The 22,272-nt window shown below is 42.6% G+C and overlaps 1 protein-coding gene across 1 annotated transcript in view; it reads left to right on the top strand.

The window, feature by feature from the left end:
• The first annotated feature begins 8,389 nt into the window (after window positions 1-8,389).
• C11H11orf80 (chromosome 11 C11orf80 homolog) overlaps window positions 8,390-22,272 on the top strand; it is a 106,351-nt gene continuing 92,468 nt past the window's right edge. Inside the window, exons 1-3 of the mRNA XM_041721784.1 lie at window positions 8,390-8,459; window positions 14,620-14,761; window positions 21,640-21,693. Of these exons, the coding sequence (XP_041577718.1) occupies window positions 8,430-8,459; window positions 14,620-14,761; window positions 21,640-21,693 (226 nt within the window). The 5' untranslated portion in view covers window positions 8,390-8,429. The remainder of the gene's footprint in view (window positions 8,460-14,619; window positions 14,762-21,639; window positions 21,694-22,272) is intronic.

Here is a 22,272-nt window from a genome sequence, read left to right as displayed (position 1 = left end):
CCTAGTAGTGCAATTGCTGGATTGAGAGTAGTTCTATTTTCAACTTTTTGAGGAACCTCCATACTGTTTTCCAGAGTGGCTGCACCAGTTTGCGTTCCCACCAACAACAGTGCACAAGGGTTCCTCTTTCTCCGCATCCTCGCTAACACCTATTGTTTCCTGTGTTGCAGAAATGTTCTTGAAAGCTCCAGTCTCTAAATTGTTCTTGAGAGGGATTTTTTTAAAGATTTCATTTATTTATTTGGGGGAGGGAGGGGCATGGAAATAGAGGGAAAGGGAGAGGACAAAGTAGGCTCCCTTTTGAGCAGGGAGCCCAATGCAGGGCTCCATCCCAGGACCCTGAGATCATGACCTGAGCTGAAGGCAGATACTTGACCAACTGAGCCACCCAGGCACAATGAGAAGGATTTTTTTCTTCAGAAGTTTCTCTTGAAATATCAAGAGGCAGAATCTGATAAACCTAAAGCTTAGAGTTTGTGCCATTAACAGGTGAAATGGGAAGGACATGTGAGTTTTTCCCCACACAGAAATATAATCCTTTCTGAGCCTGAAGCAGAATTGGGAAAAGACTGGAAAAAGAAGGGAAAAGAGTTTAGATGCATCTTTGGGCTCTGCCTTCTGTGCTCACCACAAACAACAGTAGACAAAAGAGGCTTATGTTCCATTCTGATCCTAGAACTCTGAGAAGACAAAGCATTTCAAAGTACCCTGTGCTAACAAGGGACAGCTACCACAGAGTAGAAGTGGCATTGTCACCTCTGGAGGCAAAGTAGGTCTTAGATAAATTGAATTTCTTCATTACCTACAGCCTTCTCACTCCCTAAACCTGAGTCTATTTGACTTGACATTTGGGGGAAATTTGAAAAGTTACTTGGTGCCCAGCTCCTGAGAGGACTGTAACAATGAGCTGAGAGCCCAGTGACTGTGGGGATTGCTGTGGAGTGGCAGGTGAACCCCACAGTAGAGGCTGAGGGCTGCATGGCTCAAGCCAGGAGCCAGTTGGAGACTCAGGAGTACTAGGAAGAGCTGAGATAGGAGCCACTGAGCTCCTCATAAAGGAATCACTGTCTCTTTCTAATCTATACACCAGGGAACACTGTAGCAGGTACAGTGGCGATGGAGTCCAATGGCCAAGACCAAGTGAGGCAAAAGCAACAGAAGATGGCACTTGACCTTGGTACCCTTCCCTGATGTCAGAATGATATGTGAACCCCCAACTGGAACATTGTTAGGAGAAAGAAACAGTTGAAGTTTAAAACTTGGAAAGATTGAGTTGTCTGGAATTGGCAAAGTTATTTTTCTGCCATTAGTAGAAATGGGGGCTGTAGAGCTAGGTTAAGAAATAAGGAAAATTGCACATGTCCTCACCTGGGTCTGTGACTTGAGATTATAAACAAGCCTGGTGTACAAAGTCAAGGTCAGAAAGGTGGACTTGCAAGGAAAGTCCACCTTGTGCCTTACAAGGACTGACCTAATTTCCTGATGACTGTGGACCAGGAGGCTTGTATAACACCAGCTGGGGACAGGATTTGCAAAGAATGATCATGTATTTGAAAGCAAAAGTCTGCAGATGAACCAAGATAAAGTCTCAGGTCAAACAGGGTGTTCTGATGCTGGGGATGGTGGAGGAGGGGAACAGAGGACAGAAGAGTACTACCTGGAGCTCCCTTATATAGTGTAGAAAAGTCTGAGGTTCTAGGAGTCTTGAGGGGTGCATTCTGAGCTGAACAATGTTATGCGTGCATACTGTTGGTGACTAAACTGGAGAAACTGAAACTGATTTGAGGACATAGAAGTATTTTTTTTTTTTTTTTTTTTTTTTTAGGACATAGAAGTATTACATCCATTTATCTTTGTCCATTTTGGATTCAAAACAGCAGTTTATTTATGGACCATCCCTCCCCAACTATTTTTAACTTGCAAATCTAAGCACCATTAAAAATTGGACCTAAAAACACATTTGAATGATTTCAACCTGTCTAGGAGCAGACTGGTTGATGATGATTCCACCACTTTTGATTTCACCTGTCCATAACGAACCACTTCCTTCTTCTAAGAAGCTGATACCACAAAGCCCTGAGAATACACAAATCCTTTGAAAAAGTGTCTGATCACACCCACCTGCCTGAAATAAATTTTGGCAGCATCTGCTTCATCCTAACAGCTGAAGGGAAGTCTTTGGAGTTCCTTGATCAAATTGCACTGAGAAATATGAGTTGTGTGGGAAACCTACGAAGAGTAGATTTTTGGGTGCCAGAACCCAAAATGAGTAGACTTAGTGTACATCTTTGAAGCTGTAAACATTTTAGGTCAGTTTTCTGTATTGCAGCCTAATTCTCTGATGTGGAGATCCACAGCTATGTAGCCAGTCATTTCAATTATTATTGGCATCTGAAACTTCCTCATGGTTAAGACATAAGACTCTGGAGTCTTATGGCCTTGTTGGAATTCAGGCCCAACATTTTCTTTCTTTCTTTCTTTCTTTCTTTCTTTCTTTCTTTCTTTCTTTCTTTCTTTCTTTCAGATTTTATTTATTTATTTATTCATGAGAGACACACACACAGAGAGAGAGAGAGAGAGAGAGAGGCAGAGGAAGAAGCAGGCTCCATGCAGGGAGCCCGATGTGGGACTCAGTCACGGAACTCCAGGATCATGCCCTGGGCCGAAGGCAGGCGCTAAACCGCTGAGCCACTCAGGGATCCCAACATTTTCTAATTGTGTGACCTTGTATCAGTTATTTAACTTCTCTAAACCTTGGTGTCCTCATCTGTAAATAGGGGATGGATTTATTTTTTAATTTAATTTTTAAAAAATATTTTATTTATTTATTTATGAGAGACACAGAGAGAGGGGTAGAAACATAGGCAGAGGGAGAAGCAGGCTCCCTGTGGGGAGCCTGATGTAGACTCCATCCCAGGTGGTGGTAGTGGGATGGCAGACGTTCAACCATGAGTCACCCAGACTTCCCAATAGGGGATAATTTTAAAGGAGTTATGGTAAGAAATTAACTAATGCATGACAAGCACAAATTAGTACTCAATAAATATTAGCTATTGCTATTATCATGATTTTACTTGTTTTGTATGCATACAGATCTTGCCTTAAGTAAAATATAACATATAAAAATCGAGATTTGCATAAAAGTTTAATGGGGGAGGTTCTTCACATCACAACAAAGTTCTTCAGTCTATGAAAGAACGGATAACAGGGTTTCTTTTAGACAGTCGGCTTCTCAGTGTGTCTAAAACAATTTGATTCACACACAGCTAGGTTTACACAATGAGTTTGGAACATAGCTAGTATACAAAGCCCAGGACATCTGTAATACAATCATCCAGGCCAGGTCTGAAACACTGTGACAAGTTAACAATAACAATCCTGGGTATTCCTCTCTGTCCTTTATACAGGGATTAGATGACTTCTCTGTGGTTTCAAAGTGCAGAGGTGGGACCAATGGGTGGAAGATGCAGTGGGGGAGTTTTAGTTCAATATAATGAGAAACTCCTTACCAAACCACTGCTTGTCCAGAACTGGAATGGGTTGCTTCTGAGGTGGCAAATTTCTCAACATGAGGTATTCAAGTAAAAGCAAGATATCAACTTGTCAGGACTGTTGGAATGAGTATTACATGAAATGGGGAGGTGAATTAGGGCAGTGTTTCACAACCCTAAGTACATCAGATATATTGTGCAAACTAGATCAGTTCTCTACCTTGGATACCAGAAAGGGGTTGAGGAAGGAGGTACAAAGAGGCTGTTCAGGAGGAGGGTTGGGGATAAAGGAAATGAATTGGAAAAAAAGTACTACTTCTCTGGTTGGGAAATACTAGATTAAATGACTTCTAAGATTTCCTCTAAAGATTCTAGGGGCATGTGGCTAGCTCAGTTGGTAGAGCATGCAACTCTTGATCTCTGGGTTGAAAGTTCAGAGCCCCAAGTTGGGTGGAGAGATTACTTAAAATACAAAAACAAATCTTAAAAAAAAAGATTCTAAGACTCTCAAATTGTTTCACAGATTTTTTTAAAAACTATATTCCTGGGATAATTTTCCCATTTTAGTTGAGGAAAACTGGAACATAACACCAAAAGTAAGTGATAAAACAGGAAAAGAATCCAGACATCCTCACCATTTTAGAATTTTGATTCCACAGCCTCTTTTCAGCTGGTGAGAAGGGAAGTTGAAGAAACAGAAGATAATAGAGGTAATGCTAGAATGGATGAAATCAAGTCAACCTCATTGATCAGTGGAAAACCAGCTCCACGAAGACTGCATATTACTAGCTTTAAAGACTCCATACACCAGCATGCCTGGCAGAGTCCTTAGAGTACTATAATCAGATGAAGACCGAACTAAGACTACATGTGGAGCCAGTGTCCTCTTTTTCCCAGAATCTTTTTCCCAGTTAGCCTATTTGTCTTTCAAATAAAGTTGATCATCTGGCCTTTGGATCAATAGGTATCCTCAATCATACAGGACCAGATTACACTGCTTTTTCCATTACCAAAGCTTCTATGCCACAAAGAATGCCTCCTACACAGTGGACATCAGCTAAGACATCCAACCCTGCCTAGAGAGAAAGTTAAAAGCCAATCAGAGAGTAGAACAAGCTTTGTAATATAGATTTTATTGGTTATCAGGGAAGAGTAGGAATTACACATTAACAGAGATGGAATGAAATCTCCCCAGTTGGCCTAGGAACTTACTACTGATGGATGAGGAATCAGACTCTGTACGGGAGTGGGGTTAGGGGGTTGGGGGGGGGGGGATTGTCAGCTTGGAAAACCAGGAAGCTATCTAAGAAGTTGAGGAAGAAAACATAGGGAAAAGTGGTGAAGAAAATAATACTCCATCTATACAAACTCTAGTATTGTCTTGGGGGAGAATCTTTCTTTTGCCCATAAGTCTTAGAATGAGGAAGGACAAATGCTGTAGTCCAAGAATTGGTACAAAAGTTGGCACCACTATGGCCTCTAGTGCTCCCGAAACCTAACATACCTCTGTGAGAACATCCCTGTCTGACCCCAGATAGGAAAGCAGAGAGGGAGGTGAGTAGCGAAGCTGCCCCAGATTCTGTGCTCCAGGTGGAGAAGGCCTCAAGAAGGTGAAGGGATGAGCTAATCTGAGCTTCCTGGCCCCATTTCCAAGGATGTGATTAGTGGAGAGGCACCTGGGACTTGCTCCATTTCAGGAAACCCGGTTATGGGAACTGGTGGGGGACAGACTTGGCTCAGGACCCGAGAGAAGCAGTTAACCCTTTCCTATTGCGTGTATGGGAAACAGCCTCTTTTAGTAGTTTCCCAGGGGGAAAGAAACTTCTCAAATGGATTTAGTTTTGCATCAGTCCGATAAAGGAGACCTCAGGAATATTTTCCATTTCAGTTCCTATGGTCTATCTTTTCAGGGCTTTTGAATGCTCTAAGGGAGCCTGAGCACAAGGTAGACCTAAGAGGTGTCTAGGAATGACATACACAGAGAGGGCACATTTAAAAGGGAAAGACAGCTCAGCAGTTCCTAAAATGTCAAATGTCACTGTTGACCTGGCAGCATTTCTTAGATTTCTGGTTCCACTTTAACCCTTGGGTTTGGGTCAGAACCAACCTGGGGCTCTTTAGACAGGGTCTCTTCTATCCAGAGGATTTCTTCTCAGAATATGCAGGATATTCAAAGCAGACATGCAACACTATTCTAAATACTGAGGTGGGTGCATAAATGTCCGCATATTAAGGAGAATTAATATGCCACTAAGTCCAAGGACTTGGGATAACTGGCCCCCTGAAGACACTAATAATAAGACCCTGAACACCAGGGCTAAAAATGTCCAGAGCAGCATCCCAAAGCTCCTTGGCTGACCTGGTTGACTAAAGTGACCTTAACTTTGGAACTCAAATTTCTTCCTCGATTGAAGGTAATTGATAACCTCTACGGTCCCTTATGACTCTGACATTCTACTTCTCTGAGGATGGGATCTGAGTAAAAACAATTTTAATAATGCAGAGTCCAATAGTATATTAGTTACCAGACCCCCAAGCAGGATGGGGCACATATTGAAGGGTTAGGAGCTTCCGTTCATTCAAACCTTAGTTTGTGGGAGAGGAGGGCATCTAAGTTCATTGATTCCTTACTTTTTGAATGGAGGGACTGGCTTTATATGGTAGAGTTAATGTTCCTATACCACAGACCTCAGACAAGCAATCACATCCAAGTAGGAGATGCGCCGGGGAGCAGAAAGAAGTGTTAAGAGATGGTTGTTTCAGATTCTGGCCCTACCATTTACAACTCACTGTCATACAACCTCTTCTTGGAACCTCATCTTCATTCTTTATAAAACAAGGATAACACCTTCCATACAATACTGGGAGGATGACTTAAAACAGATAAGATAAAGTGAAGACCACTCAGCACAGAGTAGATGCCCACCAAACGTCAAGTCCGCATCAAACTTTGTCTAAAGGGGGCACCTGGCTGGCTCAGCCAGTTGAGTGTGGGACTCCTGATCTCAGAGTCATGGGTTCAAGCCCCATGTTGGGCATGGAGCCTACCTAAACAAACAAACAACACCACGTTGCTTAACTAAAAGGGTTTATACTATGGAAGTCCTGATGGCAGGCCTTCATATCAGAGGCTCCCCTTCTCACTTCTGCCCACATCCAGTATGGAAGGTGGCTGTGTCCCTGGCCTCTGTTAGATTTCCTCTGACTCTAGGATGGTGTTGGGTACTCCACTGCATGTTTATCCCTGAAGCTCACTCCAAGACCAAGAGCTGGAAGCCAGGACAACCAATTCATCTGAGGTACTTCTACATTTCCAACTGTTCCTCCACCCTTCATTCCCAATGCCACTCTCAATGTGGGGCATTTCCTGCTGAGCCAGAACTCTCTATGGGAAATATTTTTGAAGAGCCATCCTCAGCGCCTTGATTCCTCACTGATGGAGAGTGAATATAGTAAGGATCTCACAAGACAGTTGTGAGAGTGAAAAAACTTGTGTAAAGAGCCAGTGGTGTCAGACAACATGAAGTCATTCAATAAATGTTAGCTCCCTTCTCCTTGGCAACTCCTTTGCCTAAAAGGAACACCGGAGAGAGAAGACAGTGAAAGGGAGAGGTAGGCTCCAAGGATTCCCCTAATGCCAGCTTTCTTATCAAGTCTGAGATGGTTTTATGATGAATTTTCCAGAAATAAAAGCTACCTTTCTCCAGTAGGTCTACCTGTGAGCAACTGTCCTGGAGAAGGTGGTCAAAGGCACTGGCCATGGACTGGCCAAGGCTATGATTCAGATCTTAGCAGACACTTCTCTGGAGTAGCACCAAGGTTGTGTACTGGGTGGGCACTCTGCCAGCTCCCCCATCTGTTCTGTCCAATCCTGGCTTCTTGGAGTTGGGGTGGAAGAATTTTCCCTGAAGGAAAGCAGCCAACACCCTGCCCCACCCTTCTCCTTGGGCAACTCTTTGCTACACAAGAATCTCTCTCACCTGTTTTCTTTCAGCTGCCTGGGGAACCAGCTGCCAGACTATCAGTTTGGGCTCAAGCCCCGCTCACCACGTCCCTCCCTGAACCTGCCCGAAGTCCAGCAGCTGGTCTGGAGTAATATCTTCCTTCCAGCTGGGAACACACTGAAAACCCCAGAGCTTGTCGAGTCAGCTGAAGCCCGTGAAAACCAGCTCCTGCCGTTGGCATATTTAGTGCAGAGCCAAACGTGGGGCAGGGCGTTCCAGGTCCTGCCTGGGGCTGGCCAGGCACTTTGGGATTAGGCTGGGGACATGCTTGGAGGCAGTTGCCAGGTAAAATACAGGATGCCTAGTTTTGAATTTCAGATGAGCGAATAACTTTTTGGTATACTTAAGTCCCAAGTATTTCAAGGGATATTCTAGCTTAAAAACATTTTTTTAAAATCTGAAATTCATTTTTAGCTGGCCGTTCTGTATTTTTATTTGCTAAATCTGGGAATCAGAGGCAGGTCTAGGGCACCTGGGGCAGCCCCGGCAGGAGGTGAGGCCGCGGGGGAGTCAAGAACAGGCTTGGGGATCTCGCACCGGGCCTCAGCAGCTCCTCCCGGCTGAGGGCTGCACCTCGCCGGGGCTGTGGGAAAGTCTCTTTCCAGAGGAAGGAGAGTCTTCGCCTGGCCTGGTTCCCGCAGCCACCAGCCTCAGTCGCAGCCCGCAGGCTCTCTCCAGCCCGGCGGCCCGCCCATCCGCCCGCCCACAACCCTCGCGGCTCCGGGCACCTCCCCACCGCTCCGGGCAAGCCCTGGCTGCTCGCGGCCTGGGGGTGGTGCGGCGTGAAGTGCGCACGCGCGGTGGGCCAGGGGGCGGGGCGCGCGTGCGCGCGCGCGGGCGGGAAGAACTCTGCGCTGCCTGGCGTGGGCGCCGGTGGAGGTCGACGTCCCAGCGGGCAGCAGGTGGTGGGCGTCGCTGCTGTTGCCCCCGCGCCATGGAAGGGGCGGCCGTGGCAGTATGCGAGGTGATGCCAGGGAGGAGAGAAGGCCGAGAGGGACCCTCTGAGGAGGGTTTCGTGAGCTAACCGCAAAGTTTGGGGAGAGGGGTCTGGTGGTGCCTGAGGTGGGAATGGGGTGATTCGGCGGAAGCTCGCTGGCCCCACACGGTGCTGTGAGGAGCAGATGAGGGACAGCGCCTCAGTTGGGGGAACGCCTCATTTCACAGCCCAGAAGAGCGAGGCCCCAGAAGCTGAAGTGTTTGCTAGGCGTCCGGGGACACCCAGGTCAGGGCCGGGGAAACCAGCCTGGAGTGAAGGGGGCCTCTCCCCAGGGCGGAGGGGGTGCGCCGGAAAGACTACTGGGCCGCCTCGGGCGCAAGGCGAGGCCAGGGCGGGCGAAGTAGGAGAGAGGCAGACTCGTGTGGCGTGGGGCGCGTGCCTGGGTCTGGGTGGTGGAAGGTGGTGCAGAGGCCTCCCCCTCGGCCTCTACCACCCCGCGCGGGCCCTGGAACTTTCCTGCTCTGGAAAGTGGGATGGGGCGTCCGGTGCCGCCACGCTGCGTGAGTTCACCCATGGCACCACCCTCAGAGCCGCCACCTGCTCACATTCTTAACCCTTGGTCTTGTAAGGGGTACTAGACAGTATATGTGCTGCCAAAGCGAGCACAAGGGGTACTAGACAGAACAGAACCACAGGCCTCACGGGGTTGACCTGACGGCACCTGAGCGTTCGCCCGGTCCTCTTGCCTTCAAGGCCTTATCCTCCAAGTTGAAGGATTCGATTTTACAGACGGAGGCTAGGCTAGAACCCAGAGCTTCTGACTCCCAGGCCAGTGTTGTTTTCCCACTTGCAATCTACGGATAAAGCCACTGCGGGAAGATCTTAACAGAGGGGAGCACACTAAGTCAGAGGCTGTGTGAAGGAAAGTGCTGGATTGTAGAAATGTCTGGAAGCCATTCTTATAAACTTGGGTACAAATTAGGATCTTCATTCCCAAGTTCTCTGAGATCTCGCCTTAAAAGAGGTAGTAATTTTCCCTATGATACTTTAGTGGGGAAGTGAGAGTGTGCTTTTATAAATAGTGGAATTAAATACAGAATATTTTTAATAATAAATTTATTTTTATTGGTGTTCAATTTGCCAACATACAGAATAACACCCAGTGCTCATCCCGTCATGTGCCCCCCCTCAGTGCCCGTCACCCATTCACCCCCACCCCCTGCCCTCCTCCCCTTCCATCACCCCTAGTTCGTTTCCCAGAGTTAGGAGTCTTTATGTTCTGTCTCCCCTTGTGATATTTCCTACCCATTTCTTCTCCCTTCCCTTCTATTCCCTTTCACTATTATTTATATTCCCCAAATAAATGAGAACATTTAATGTTTGTCCTTCTCTGATTGACTTATTTCACTCAGCAGTTCCATCCAGTTCCATCCACGTTGAAGCAAATGGTGGGTATTTGTCATTTCTAATGGCTGAGTAATATTCCATTGTATACATAAACCACATCTTCTTTTTTTTTTTTAATTTATGATGGACATAGAGAGAGAGAGAGAGAGAGAGAGAGAGAGAGGTAGAGACACAGGAGGAGGGAGAAGCAGGCTCCATGCCGGGAGCCAGACGCGGGACTCCATCGCGGGACTCCAGGATCGCGCCCTGGGCCAAAGGCAGGCGCCAAACCGCTGCGCCACCCAGGGATCCCTCCATCCATCTTTTGATGGACACTGAGGCTCCTTCCACAGTTTAGCTATTGTGGATATTGCTGCTAGAAACATCAGGGTGCAGGTGTCCCGACGTTTCATTGCATCTGTATCTTTGGGGTAAATCCCCAGCAGTGCAATTGCTGGGTCGTAGGGCAGGTCTATTTTTAACTCTTTGAGGAACCTCCACACAGTTTTCCAGAGTGGCTGCACCATTTCAAATTCCCACCGACAGTGTAAGAGGGTTCCCTTTTCTCCGCATCCTCTCCAACATTTGTGGTTTCCTGCCTTGTTATTTTTCCCCATTCTCACTGGTGTGAGGTGGTATCTCATTGTGGTTTTGATTTGTATTGCCCTGATGGCCAGTGATGCAGAGCATTTTCTCATGTGCTTGTTGGCCATGTCTATGTCTTCCTATGTGAGATTTCTGTTCATGTCTTTTGCCCATTTCATGATTGGATCGTTTGTTTCTTTGGTGTTGAGTTTAATAAGTTCTTTATAGATCTTGGAAACTAGCCCTTTATCTGATATGTCATTTGCAAATATCTTCTCCCATTCATAGGTTGTCTTTTAGTTTTGTTGACTGTATCCTTTGCTGTGCAAAAGCTTCTTATCTTGATGAAATCCAATAGTTCATTTTTGCTTTTGTTTCTTTTGCCTTTGTGGATGTATCTTGCAAGAAGTTACTGTGGCTGAGTTCAAAAAGGGTGTTGCCTGTGTTCTCCTCTAGGATTTTGAGGGAATTTTGTCTCACATTTAGATCTTTCATCCATTTTGAGTTTATCTTTGTGTATGGTGAAAGAGAGTGGTCTATTTTCATTCTTCTGCATGTGGATGTCCAATTTTCCCAGCACTATCTGGGAAAATTGGACTATCTCTATCTATTGAAGAGACTGTCTTTCTTCCAGTGGATAGTCTTTCCTCCTTTATTGAATATTAGTTGACCTTAAAGTTGAGGGTCCACTTCTGGATTCTCTATTCTGTTCCATTTATCTATGTGCTTGCATTGTTTTTGAGGTGGGATGTCTTGATGACCACAGCTTTGTAGTACAACCTGAAATCTGGCATTGTGATGCCCCCAGCTATGGTTTTCTTTTTTAAAATTCGGGGTCTTGGGGATCCCTGGGTGGCGCAGCGGTTTGGCGCCTGCCTTTGGCCCAGGGCGCGATCCTGGAGACCCGGGATCGAATCCCACATCAGGCTCCCGGTGCATGGAACCTGCTTCTCCCTCCGCCTGTGTCTCTGCCTCTCTCTCTCTCTCTGTGACTATCATGAATAAATAAATAAAAAATTAAAAAAAAAACATAAAATTCGGGGTCTTTTCTGATTCCACACAAATCTTAAAATAATTTGTTCTAACTCTCTGAAGAAAGTCCATGATATTTTGATAGGGACTGCATTAAACGTGTAAATTGCCCTGAGTAACATTCACATTTTCACAATATTAATTCTGCCAATCCGTGAGCATGGAATATTTTTCCATCTCTTTGTGTCTTCCTCAATTTCTTTCAGAAGTGTTCTATAGTTTTTAGGGTATAGATCCTTTCCCTCTTTGGTTAGGTTTATTCCTAGGTACCTTATCTTATGCTTTTGGGTGCAATTGTAAATGGGATTGACTCCTTAATTTCTCTTTCTTCAGTCTCATTGTTAGTGTGTAGAAATGCCACTGACTTCTGGGCATTGATTTTGTATCCTACCAAGCTGCCAAATTGCTGTATGAGTTCTAGCAATCTTGGGGTGGAGTCTTTTGGGTTTTCTATGTAGAGTATCATGTCATCGGCGAAGAAGGAGAGTTTGACTTCTTTGCCAATTTGAATGCCTTTAATGTCTTTTTGTTGTCTGATTGCTGAGGCAAGGACTTCCAGTACTATGTTGAATAGCAGTGGTGAGAGTGGACATCCCTGTCTTGTTCCTGATCTTAGGGGAAAGGCTCCCAGTGCTTCCCCATTGAGAATTATATTTGCTGTGGGCTTTTTGTAGATGGCTTTTAAGATGTTGAGGAATGTTCCCTCTATCCCTACACTCTGAAGAGTTTTGATCAGGAATGGATGCTATATTTTGTCAAATGCTTTCTCTGCATCTAATGGGAGGATCATATGGTTCTTGGTTTTTCTCTTGCTGATATGATGAATCACATTGATTGTTTTATGAGTGTTGAACCAGCCTTGTGTCCCGGGAATAAATCCTACTTGGTCATGGTGAATAATTTTCTTAATGTATTGTTGGATTCTATTGGCTAGTATCTTGCTGAGAATTTTTGCATCCATGTTCATCAGGGATATTGGTCTATAATTCTCTTTTTTGGTGGGGTCTTTGGTTTTGGAATTAAGGTGATGCTGGCCTCATAGAACGAATTTGGATGTACTCCATCTCTTTCTATCTTTCCGAACAGCTTTAGTAGAATAGGTATGGTTTCTTCTTTGAATGTTTGATAGAATTCCCCTGGGAAGCCATCTGGCCCTGGACTTTTGTGTCTTGGGAGGTTTTTGATGACTGCTTCAATTTCCTCCCTGGTTATTGGCCTGTTCAGGTTTTCTGTTTCTTCCTGTTCTAGTTTTGGTAGTTTGTGGCTTTCCAGGAATACGTCCATTTCTTCTAGATTGCCTAATTTATTGGCGTATAGCTGTTCATAATATATTTTTAAAATCGTTTGTATTTCCTTGGTGTTGGTAGTGATCTCTCCTTTCTCATTCATGATTTTATTTGAGTCTTCTCTCTCTTCTTTTTAATAAGGCTGACTAATGGTTTATCTATCTTATTAATTCTTTCAAAGAACCAACTCCTGGTTTTGTTGATCTGTTCCACAGTTCTTCTGGTCTCAATTTCATTGAGTTCTGCTCGAATCTTTATTAACTCTCTTCTTCTGCTGGGTGTAGGATCTATTTGCTGTTTTTTCTCTAGCTCCTTTAGGTGTAAGGTTAGCTTTTGTATTTGAGTTCTTCCCAGTTTTTGAATGGATGCTTGTATTGTGATGTATTTCCCCCTCAGGACTGCTTTTGCTGCATCCCAAAGATTTTGAACGGTTGTATCTTCATTCTCATTAGTTTCCATGAATCTTTTTAATTCTTCCTTAATTTCCTGGTTGACCCTTTCATCTTTTAGCAGGATGGTCCTTAACCTCCACGTGTTTGAAGTCCTTCCAAACTTCTTGTTGTGATTTAGTTCTAATTTCAAGGCATTATGGTCTGAGAATATGCAAAGGACGATCCTAATCTTTTGGTATCAGTTCAGACCCGATTTATGACCCAGTATGTGGTCTATTCTGGAGAAAGTTCCATGTGCACTTGAGAAGAATGTGTATTCAGTTGAGTTTGGATGTAAAGTTCTGTAGATATCTGTGAAATCCATCTGGTCCAGTGTATCATTTAAGCTCTCGTTTCTTTGGAAATGTTGTGTTTAGAAGACCCATCGAGTGTAGAAAACGCTAGATTGAAGTCACCAAGTATAAGTGTATTATTATCTAAGTATATCTTAACTTTGGTTATTAATTGATTGATATATTTGGCAGCTCCCTAAATACAGAATATTTTAAATTTGTCTCCTCAAGATTGAATGTTTTATCTGGACAGTTGAAACCTGTTCAACTTAAAATATTGTGTGCAGTCTTAACTGCTTATAAACTTACTAGAAATAAAAGCGAATGTCTGTTAAGCATTTACTATTATTATCTATGCCAGGCACCGTGTTAAGCATTTTGCTCTTATTTTGTTTACATTTAGCAGTAGCCATATGTGGTAGTTTTGTCCTCATTTTCGTAAATGAGGAAGCTGAGGTAGAGAGGAGTTAAATAATTTCCCCAAGATCACATAGCACATCAGAGACTCAAACCCAGACATCTGGCTCCAAAGCCAGTGCTTTCAACTAGTATTCTGATCCTCAGAAAGGATGATTTAATGAAAAATAAAGATGATTCATAACCAGATGCCATTCTTATTCATAATCTTCATATTGGCTTTTACTTGGGGGAGGAAAAAAGAAACAGGAAAAACAAACTCCCACATAAGTTTTTTGAATTATTATTTCCAGATAAACCTACCTTTTATTTATTTTTTAATAATTTTATTTATTCAAGAGAGAAACAGAGAGAGAGGCAGAGAACAGGCAGAGAGAGAAACAGGCTCCATGCAGGGAGCCCCATGAGGGCTCGATTGCAGGACTCCAGGATCACCCCCTGGGCCTAAGATAGACAGACGCTCAACCGCTAAGCCACCCAGGCTTCCCGAACCTACCCTTTAAATAAAGCAATTTATTGTCTCCATTTCCTGTCATATTGAGTATTGTGTTAATTTCTTATGTCTCCTTTCTTATGTCACTTTCCTAGTTCCTTCTTTTGTTTAGACACAGAGCTTTGTTCTGAATAGATGTAAATCTGACATTTTGCAAGCAAGAATACTATTTTTTGGAAATTAGGATTGTTAATTCAACTGTCATAAATTTATTACCACCATGATTTCTAAAGATTTGTTTCCTTTGAATTCTGCCCTTTTCAGATTTTGAAATATTTAATAATTCACTGGAAGTGTGAAACAGCAGGAGTATCAAAGGGAACGTTGCTAGAACGACAGCTAGTGATTTCCATGGAAGCATTAAATTCTGAGCACCAGGCAAATACTCTTCATTGTGTAACAACTAGTAAGTAGGGGAAGAAATAATTGATTTTCTGTCTTTGTTATGATTTGTTATAATTAAAATTTTCAGTTAGTCATAATCTTTTATCATGTTATCACTCCAGGGTTACTGAATAGTTAAAAAACTTAAATAATTATGTAATAAGTATCTGGTGATAGATTTACAAATGTGTTCTACAAAACTCTTTTCAGAGGAATAATTTACTGGCTTAAGAATTCTCAGAAACAATCTCCTTCTTGCTCTTGGTTTTAACCTCCTCTTTCACAGCATATTTATATTACATTGAATTTTATCTCCTTTTATATGTCCAGACTTTGGTAGTTAGAAGAGAGCCAAAAAATAAAGGAAAAGAAGGAAAATGACAAATGGTGCATACTTTAGTAATTGTAATTTGCAATTAGTTTGAAAATAAACCTTTTTCACTTGACACTTATTCTCTCGTTTTTGCCTACACCCTTGAGGGAAGCTGATGCATTGAGTGGCCCTGGAACAACTTATTGTCTTGAACTTTGGAAGTGATCCTTTTTTGTTTGGTTACTTGTGTGTGTGTGTGTGTGTGTGTGTGTGTGTGTGTGTGAAAGAGAGAGAGAGAAGAGAGTGTATCTGTCTGTAGGTTTACTGAAGGATACTGTGGGATGAAGTTATCTTGTCAGCCTTAGAGGAGTCACCCTGAGTCCCAGTTGAGACTGAATAGTACTTTAGGCTCTATAAGACATTATCTCACTGAACTGAAATGCCCTGTCTTCCCTTTGGGTATCTAGCAATATATCCTTGAGAGAGATATGATAGGCTGGTTTGCTGTTACTGTGCATGAACTCTACTCTGACTGGACAGAGTTCCCACCATTCATAAGAAAGTTTTGGTTAAGGGATCCCTGGGTGGCGCAGCGATTTGGCGCCTGCCTTTGGCCCAGGGCACGATCCTGGAGACCCGGGATCGAATCCCACATTGGGCTCCCGGTGCATGGAGCCTGCTTCTCCCTCTGCCTGTGTCTCTGCCTCTCTCTCTCTCTCTGTGACTATCATAAATAAATAAAAATTTAAAAAAAATTTAAAAAAAAGAAAGTTTTGGTTATGATGGCTAGGGTGATGTTGGTCTGTATATGGTTATTAGTTTATGCATTGATTCTAATCCAATAAACTGACTAAGGTAGCAGGATTGATTTCACTCAAAGCAGAGGACTTGACCACAGTAGCTTTTGGCAAGAGATCCAGTTCCATAGACATTTTGAGCCAAATGGACTTCTTCAGCCCATGTGAAATATAGGGGCCTCTCTCTTCTCTTTATTGTCTTTATTGTCTCTGATCTTTATGTAATAATTTTCATATTTTTTGTAGAAGGAAGGGAAATACATGCTTATCATAAAACATTCCAACATTACAGAAATATATTATGGAAAATGAGACTTTCTAGTAATTTCATCCCTTGAGATAATAATTACTTTTTAAAAGATTTTAAAAATTTATTTATTTGGCAGAGAGAGAGTGCATACAAGCTAGGGGAGCAGGAAAGGGAGAAGCAGGTTCCCTGCTCAGCAGGGATGCGGGGCTCATTCCCAGGACCCTGGAATCATGACCTGAGCCGAAGGCAGATGGTTAACCAACTGAGCCACCCAGATGCTTCCTCTTTTTTTTTTTTTTAATTTTTATTTATTTATTTATTTATTTATTTATTTATTTATTTATTTATGATAGTCTCTCTCACACACACACACACACACACACACACACACACACACACAGAGGCAGAGACACAGGCAGAGGGAGAAGCAGGCTCCATGCACCGGGAGCCCGACGTGGGATTCGATCCCGGGTCTCCAGGATCGCGCCCTGGGCCAAAGGCAGGTGCTAAACCGCTGCGCCACCCAGGGATCCCAGCTTCCTCTTAAGATAACTATTAATTAATGTTCGATATATATTCTGTTATATTTTTCTAGGCATAAATTTGTTGCCTCTCATCAGGCAGAGAAAAAGCCAGATTTTACAAGTGTTCTAGGATGGAGGAGTAAGAGAGATAACTCAGCATTCAGTCTTTATGTTCATTCAGGCCAGTTATTTTTAATACAACTTTGGTCCTCAACTGGAAAACTCATGCTTCTTCTTTTCAAAGAATAACCCTTCTGGGGCGCCTGGGTGGCTCAATGGTTGAGCATGTGCCTTTGGCTCAGGTCATGATCCTGGGGTCCTGGGATCAAGTTCTGCATCAGCTCCCCACAGGGAGCCTACTTCTCCCTCTGCCTATGCCTCTACCTCTCTCTGTTTCTCATGAATGAATAAATAAAATCTTTTTTTTTATCTTTATTTTTTTTTGAGGTTTCTTTTTTTATTTTTATTTTTTTAAATTAATTTTTATTGGTGTTCAATTTACCAACATACAGAAAAACACCCAGTGCTCATCCCGTCAAGTGTCCACCTCAGTGCCCGTCACCCATTCCCCTCCAACACCCGCCCTCCTCCCCTTCCACCACCCCTAGTTCGTTTCCCCGAATTAGGAGTCTTTATGTTCTGTCTCCCTTCCTGATATTTCCCAACATTTCTTTTCCCTTCCTTTATATTCCCTTTCACTATTATTTATATTCCCCAAATGAATGAGAACATATACTGTTTGTCCTTCTCTGATTGACTTATTTCACTCAGCTCATGAATGAATAAATAAAATCTTAAAAGAATAACCCTTCCTTCTCCCCCACCAAGGTTAGGAAGGTGACCCTAGAATGCTGAGTGGAGAAAAGAATCTAAAGACCTGACTACTTATGGCAGCCCTGGTGGCACAGTGGTTTAGCGCCGCCTGCGGCCCAGGGCATGATCCTGGAACGAGTCCCGCGTGGGGCTCTCTGCAAGGGGCCTGCTTTCCCTCTGCCTGTGTCTCTGCCTCTCATTCTCTCTCTGTGTCTCTATGAATAAATAAATAAAATATTTAAAAAAAATAAAGACCTGACTACTTAAATTCATTTTTTAAACTAACTCTCCTTATTTTAGCTCCCTTCCTACCCCTACTTCCATAAGTTCATGATTCTGTCATTCCTGAGTCTTTTGGGGATTTTGTTGCATTATTCCTGTGTTGTTTTTTGGCTGTTCCATTTTCTGAATTTAAAATTATTTTTTTTGAAGATTTTATTCATTTGAGAGAGAGTGAGAATGAGAGGAAGAGCACAGAGGGGGGAGCATACTCTCGGCCGAGCAGAGAGCCTGATGCGGGGCTCAATCCTAAGACCTTGAGATCAGGACCTGAACCAAAGGCAGATGCTTAACCAACTGAGCCACCCAGGTGCCCTCCTTTTCTGGATTATAATTTGATTTTTAAGGTCCCCTGAATCCTTTCCCTCTAGTCCTTCTGATTTTCAGTTTCTAGAATTTTACTATACTCATCTTTGTCTCTTCTCTATCCTCATGGGTTTGTTCCTCTAAAAAATAACCCTCTTCTATCGTCTTACTGCCATTTCAGGAGGAGGTAGTAAAGATAATGTGTATGTTCAATCTGCCATCTTTACTTGAATGTATGAAATGGTGTGTTTGGTCTGTAATCTCTGATGATGAAAAACCATATATTAGTTATTTAGGGCTGCTGTAACAAAGTACCACAAACATAAAATAAATTTATTTCCACACAGGTATGGAGGCCAGAAGTACAAAATCAAGGTCTAAATAGGGTTGATTCCTTCTGGAGACTCTGAGGGAGGAATCTATTCCATGCCTCTCTCTTTGCCTTTGGTAGTTGCTAGCAAGTCCTTGGTGTTGGCTTGTAGGCATATCACTACAGTCTCTGCCTCTGCCTTCATGAAATACCCTCCACTGTGTTTATATGTTTCTGTCTTCACACAGCCTTCTTTTTTTAAATTTTTATTTATTTTTATTTATTTATGATAGTTACACACACACAGAGAGAGAGAGGCAGAGACACAGGCAGAGGGAGAAGCAGGCTCCATGCACTGGGAGCCTGATGTGGGATTCAATCCCCGGTCTCCAGGATCGTGCCCTGGGCCAAAGGCAGGCACTAAACCGCTGCGCCACCCAGGGATCCCTTTCACACAGCCTTCTTAGTTAAAAGGACAACAATTGGATTTAGGTCCACTCTAACCAGTATGACCTCATCTTAACTTGTTTACATTTGTGAAGACCCTATTTCCAAATAAAGTCATATTCACAAGTAGCAGGGCTTAGTTCTTCAAAATCTCTTTTAGAAGCACAAAATTCAACTCAAAACACACCCACAAATATTATTATTTGAATGATCCATTAAGAGAAACTGAGAAGTCACTATATAGTTTTTCCATCAATAATTGTTGAAGTCGGGATCCCTGGGTGGCGCAGCGGTTTGGCGCCTGCCTTTGGCCCAGGGCACGATCCTGGAGACCCGGGATCGAATCCCACGTTGGGCTCCCGGTGCATGGAGCCTGCTTCTCCCTCTGCCTGTGTCTCTGCCTATCTCTCTCTCTCTCTGTGACTATCATAAATAAATAAAAAATTAAAAAAAATAATTGTTGAAGTCTTTAAACATATTATTTATTGCAGTGTTTTTCAAAGTGTGCTACGGTCAGTTTATGAGTTATGAGGAAGGAATTATGTAGTCATCTAAATTTGGGAAATTCTGGTTAAAATCAAATGAGGGCTGAGCATTAGACTCTTGATTTCAGCAAAGGTGGTGATCTCAGGTTGTGTGAGATTGAGCCCTGTGTTGGGCTCTGCACTGGGTGTGGAACCTGCTTAAGATTCTCTCTCTGCTGCTGCCAACTCCCCCACTTCTCTGTCTCAAAAAATAATCAGATGAGTTTCATTATATGTTCTCAGAACCTTAGCTATGCCAGTGTAGACTGAATCTTCAAAAATGGACTATAGTATACAGCATTTCCCAAACATATTAGATCTTGTAGCTCTTTTTAAAAATATATCATCTTCTCTTCAGAAAAAATTTTGGGGAATGCTGTTGCTTTAAAAATATGTGCTTTACAAATAAGCCTCTACTGTTATCTTTGCATTTGAAGGATAGCACTTTAGTACAGAAACATTAGAAAGAGAGTTGAGAATTAGGGACTAAAAGGGGTGTGGAGCAGGCAGGATAATTGTTCTCTGAGTATATTCACCAAAAGTGACCCACTTTCAACAATTGTTGATATGGTCCTTGTTAAAATTTAAAAAGGATGTTTGAAGAAACAGTGTGACATATGCAATTGAGAAACATCATAAACACACTGTGAGATGTATAGGTTGTATTTTTTTTCTTATTATTGTTCATCTCCTCACTAATCACTAGTGCGGGCCTGCCACTCCACCTGCCATCTCTGTCCCAGTGACCCACTCTCCTTAAGTTAGAACCAGTGTATGCCTGTGAGGAATGTTAAGAAAAAAGAGATGATTGTCTTTTTTTTTTTTTTTAGATTTATTTATTTATTTGAGAGCAACAGAGAGCACAGAGGCAGAGGGAGAAACAGGTTCCCTGCAAAGTAGGGAGCCCCATGGGGGGCTCAATCCCAGGACCCCAGGACCATGACCGGAGCTGAAGGCAGACACTTAACTGGCTGAGCCACCCAGTTGCCCCGAGATGATTGTCTTTTATTGAATGTTCTGTGCTACTTGGGCTCAGGCCTTTTGAAATACCATTTGTCTAGAATCATTCAAAATCTGGAAACCTAAAGCACTGCTCTAATAGCATTTTAGTAGAACTTTTTGTGATGATAGAAATGTTCTATATTTGTGCTGTTTGGTACAGTAACCATTAGCCACACTTGGCTAATGACCACTTGAAATATGGCTAGTGTGACTGAGGAATCTTATTTTTAATTTAAGTTAGCTAAGTTTAAATTTAAATAGCCACATATATCTAATGGTTATTGTATTTGGAGAGCACACTTTTAGATAATGGTGTTGCCTCTCACTGTAGTTCAGTTATTCTCAACCTTTTCTCCCTGCCTGAAGAATACACATTTCTGGAGGGATATACACATTTTCATTGGTTCCTGTGGCACTTATTCTTAGATTCTTAACTGTGGGTTAACCCTGTGGGGGAGAGATGTTCAATTTAGTAAGTCTCCAGGTGGTTCTGATCTTTTTTCCCTCTTAGGTCCCTACTTCCTTCCTCACCCTCTTACCCTGGAGAATCATTGCTTTAGGGCCACCTGGCTGGCTCAGTCAGTTGAGCATGTGACTCTTGATCTCAGGATTGTGAGTTTGAACCCCACATTGGTGGTAGAGTTTACTTAAAAAAAAAAACAATTAAGGGGCACCTGGGCGGCTCAGTGGTTGAGCATCTGCCTTTGGCTTAGGTCGTGATCCTGGGGTCCTGGGATCAAGTTCCATATGGGGCTCTCTGGGGAGAGCCTACTTCTCCCTCTGCCTGTGTCTCTGCCTCTCTCTCTCTCTCTCTGCCTCTCATGAACAAATGAATAGAAAAATCTTAAAAAAAAAAAAAAAGACTGTTGCTTTAAGTGTTCTGATGTTCAGACTTCTAACTCTAGGTATGGAGAATTCTTACCTAATAGTCTTAATATTTTCTGTTAGAGAGTAAATTGTTTAAAAGGGCCAAAATTTTTAATTGACTCTTATACTGGAATATGGGTTACTGACAAGTTTTCTGATTACAGACTACAGTTTGCAGTCTTCATATAATCCCTTTCTCTCAGGAGTAGTACTACCTAAAGAAGCAGTCGTGGTATTGGATATAGGTGAAAAGACTTGCCATTTAGTTCTCATCTCTAAGAAGTTATTCTGCTCCCTGAGAGTCATTGTAGCCTCATAATGCTTCTTTGGTGCCTCCATTTTCAGTAAACTCATTACAGAGTGGTTACCTTTTAATGTTCTGTATCTATAAACAGTGTTTTTAGGCTCCCATTGGGTTCTTTAGATAAAATCTGTTTGTGATATTTCTTTGTATTCTCTTTCTTACAGTTGCTTCTGCAGGAAGCATTTATGATGGTTTGGTTCTCAGGAAGTTCCTAAAAGGTAAATAAAGAATTACTTTACTTTCACAAGATTAAATCTTTTCCTGGCAGTGAATTTGGTATTTTCTGAAACAGACAAACTGAAAGATAGCATTGCCAGATATAGCAAATAAAAATACAGGATGCCCACTTAAATTTTAATTTCAGATAAACGATGAGTAATTTTGTAGTGTAAGTATGTTCCATACAATATTTTATCCGGCAATCCTACTGAAAGATGATCTATAAAATACAGATCTATAAAACATAGCCTCTTTGAATACTCTGTATACAACCTCAGGCAAAATTGTCACGTATATAAAATGAAATTTTTGGTAAAGTATTTGTTTCTATCTACCTCAAAGAAATAATGTGTGAAGGAGGCCTTTATAAATTGTTTTGTTGAATATTAATACTGTACTCCATACGCCAAAGTTGGTATGGTTTAGGTGACCTTGGTTTTAGTTCTTTCCTTTGATTTGAGAATAATCCTAAAGGACATACACATATTTAAGGAGATCAAAATGATCTGGGAACTTGTGCTTTTAAACTTACCTTCTGGGGATCCCTGGGTGGCGCAGCGGTTTGGCGCCTGCCTTTG

This window comes from Vulpes lagopus, chromosome 11, assembly GCF_018345385.1.
Source record: "Vulpes lagopus strain Blue_001 chromosome 11, ASM1834538v1, whole genome shotgun sequence".
In the NCBI taxonomy this organism is placed as follows: Eukaryota; Metazoa; Chordata; class Mammalia; order Carnivora; family Canidae; genus Vulpes; species Vulpes lagopus.
This window is presented reverse-complemented; position numbering and strand designations above follow the sequence as displayed.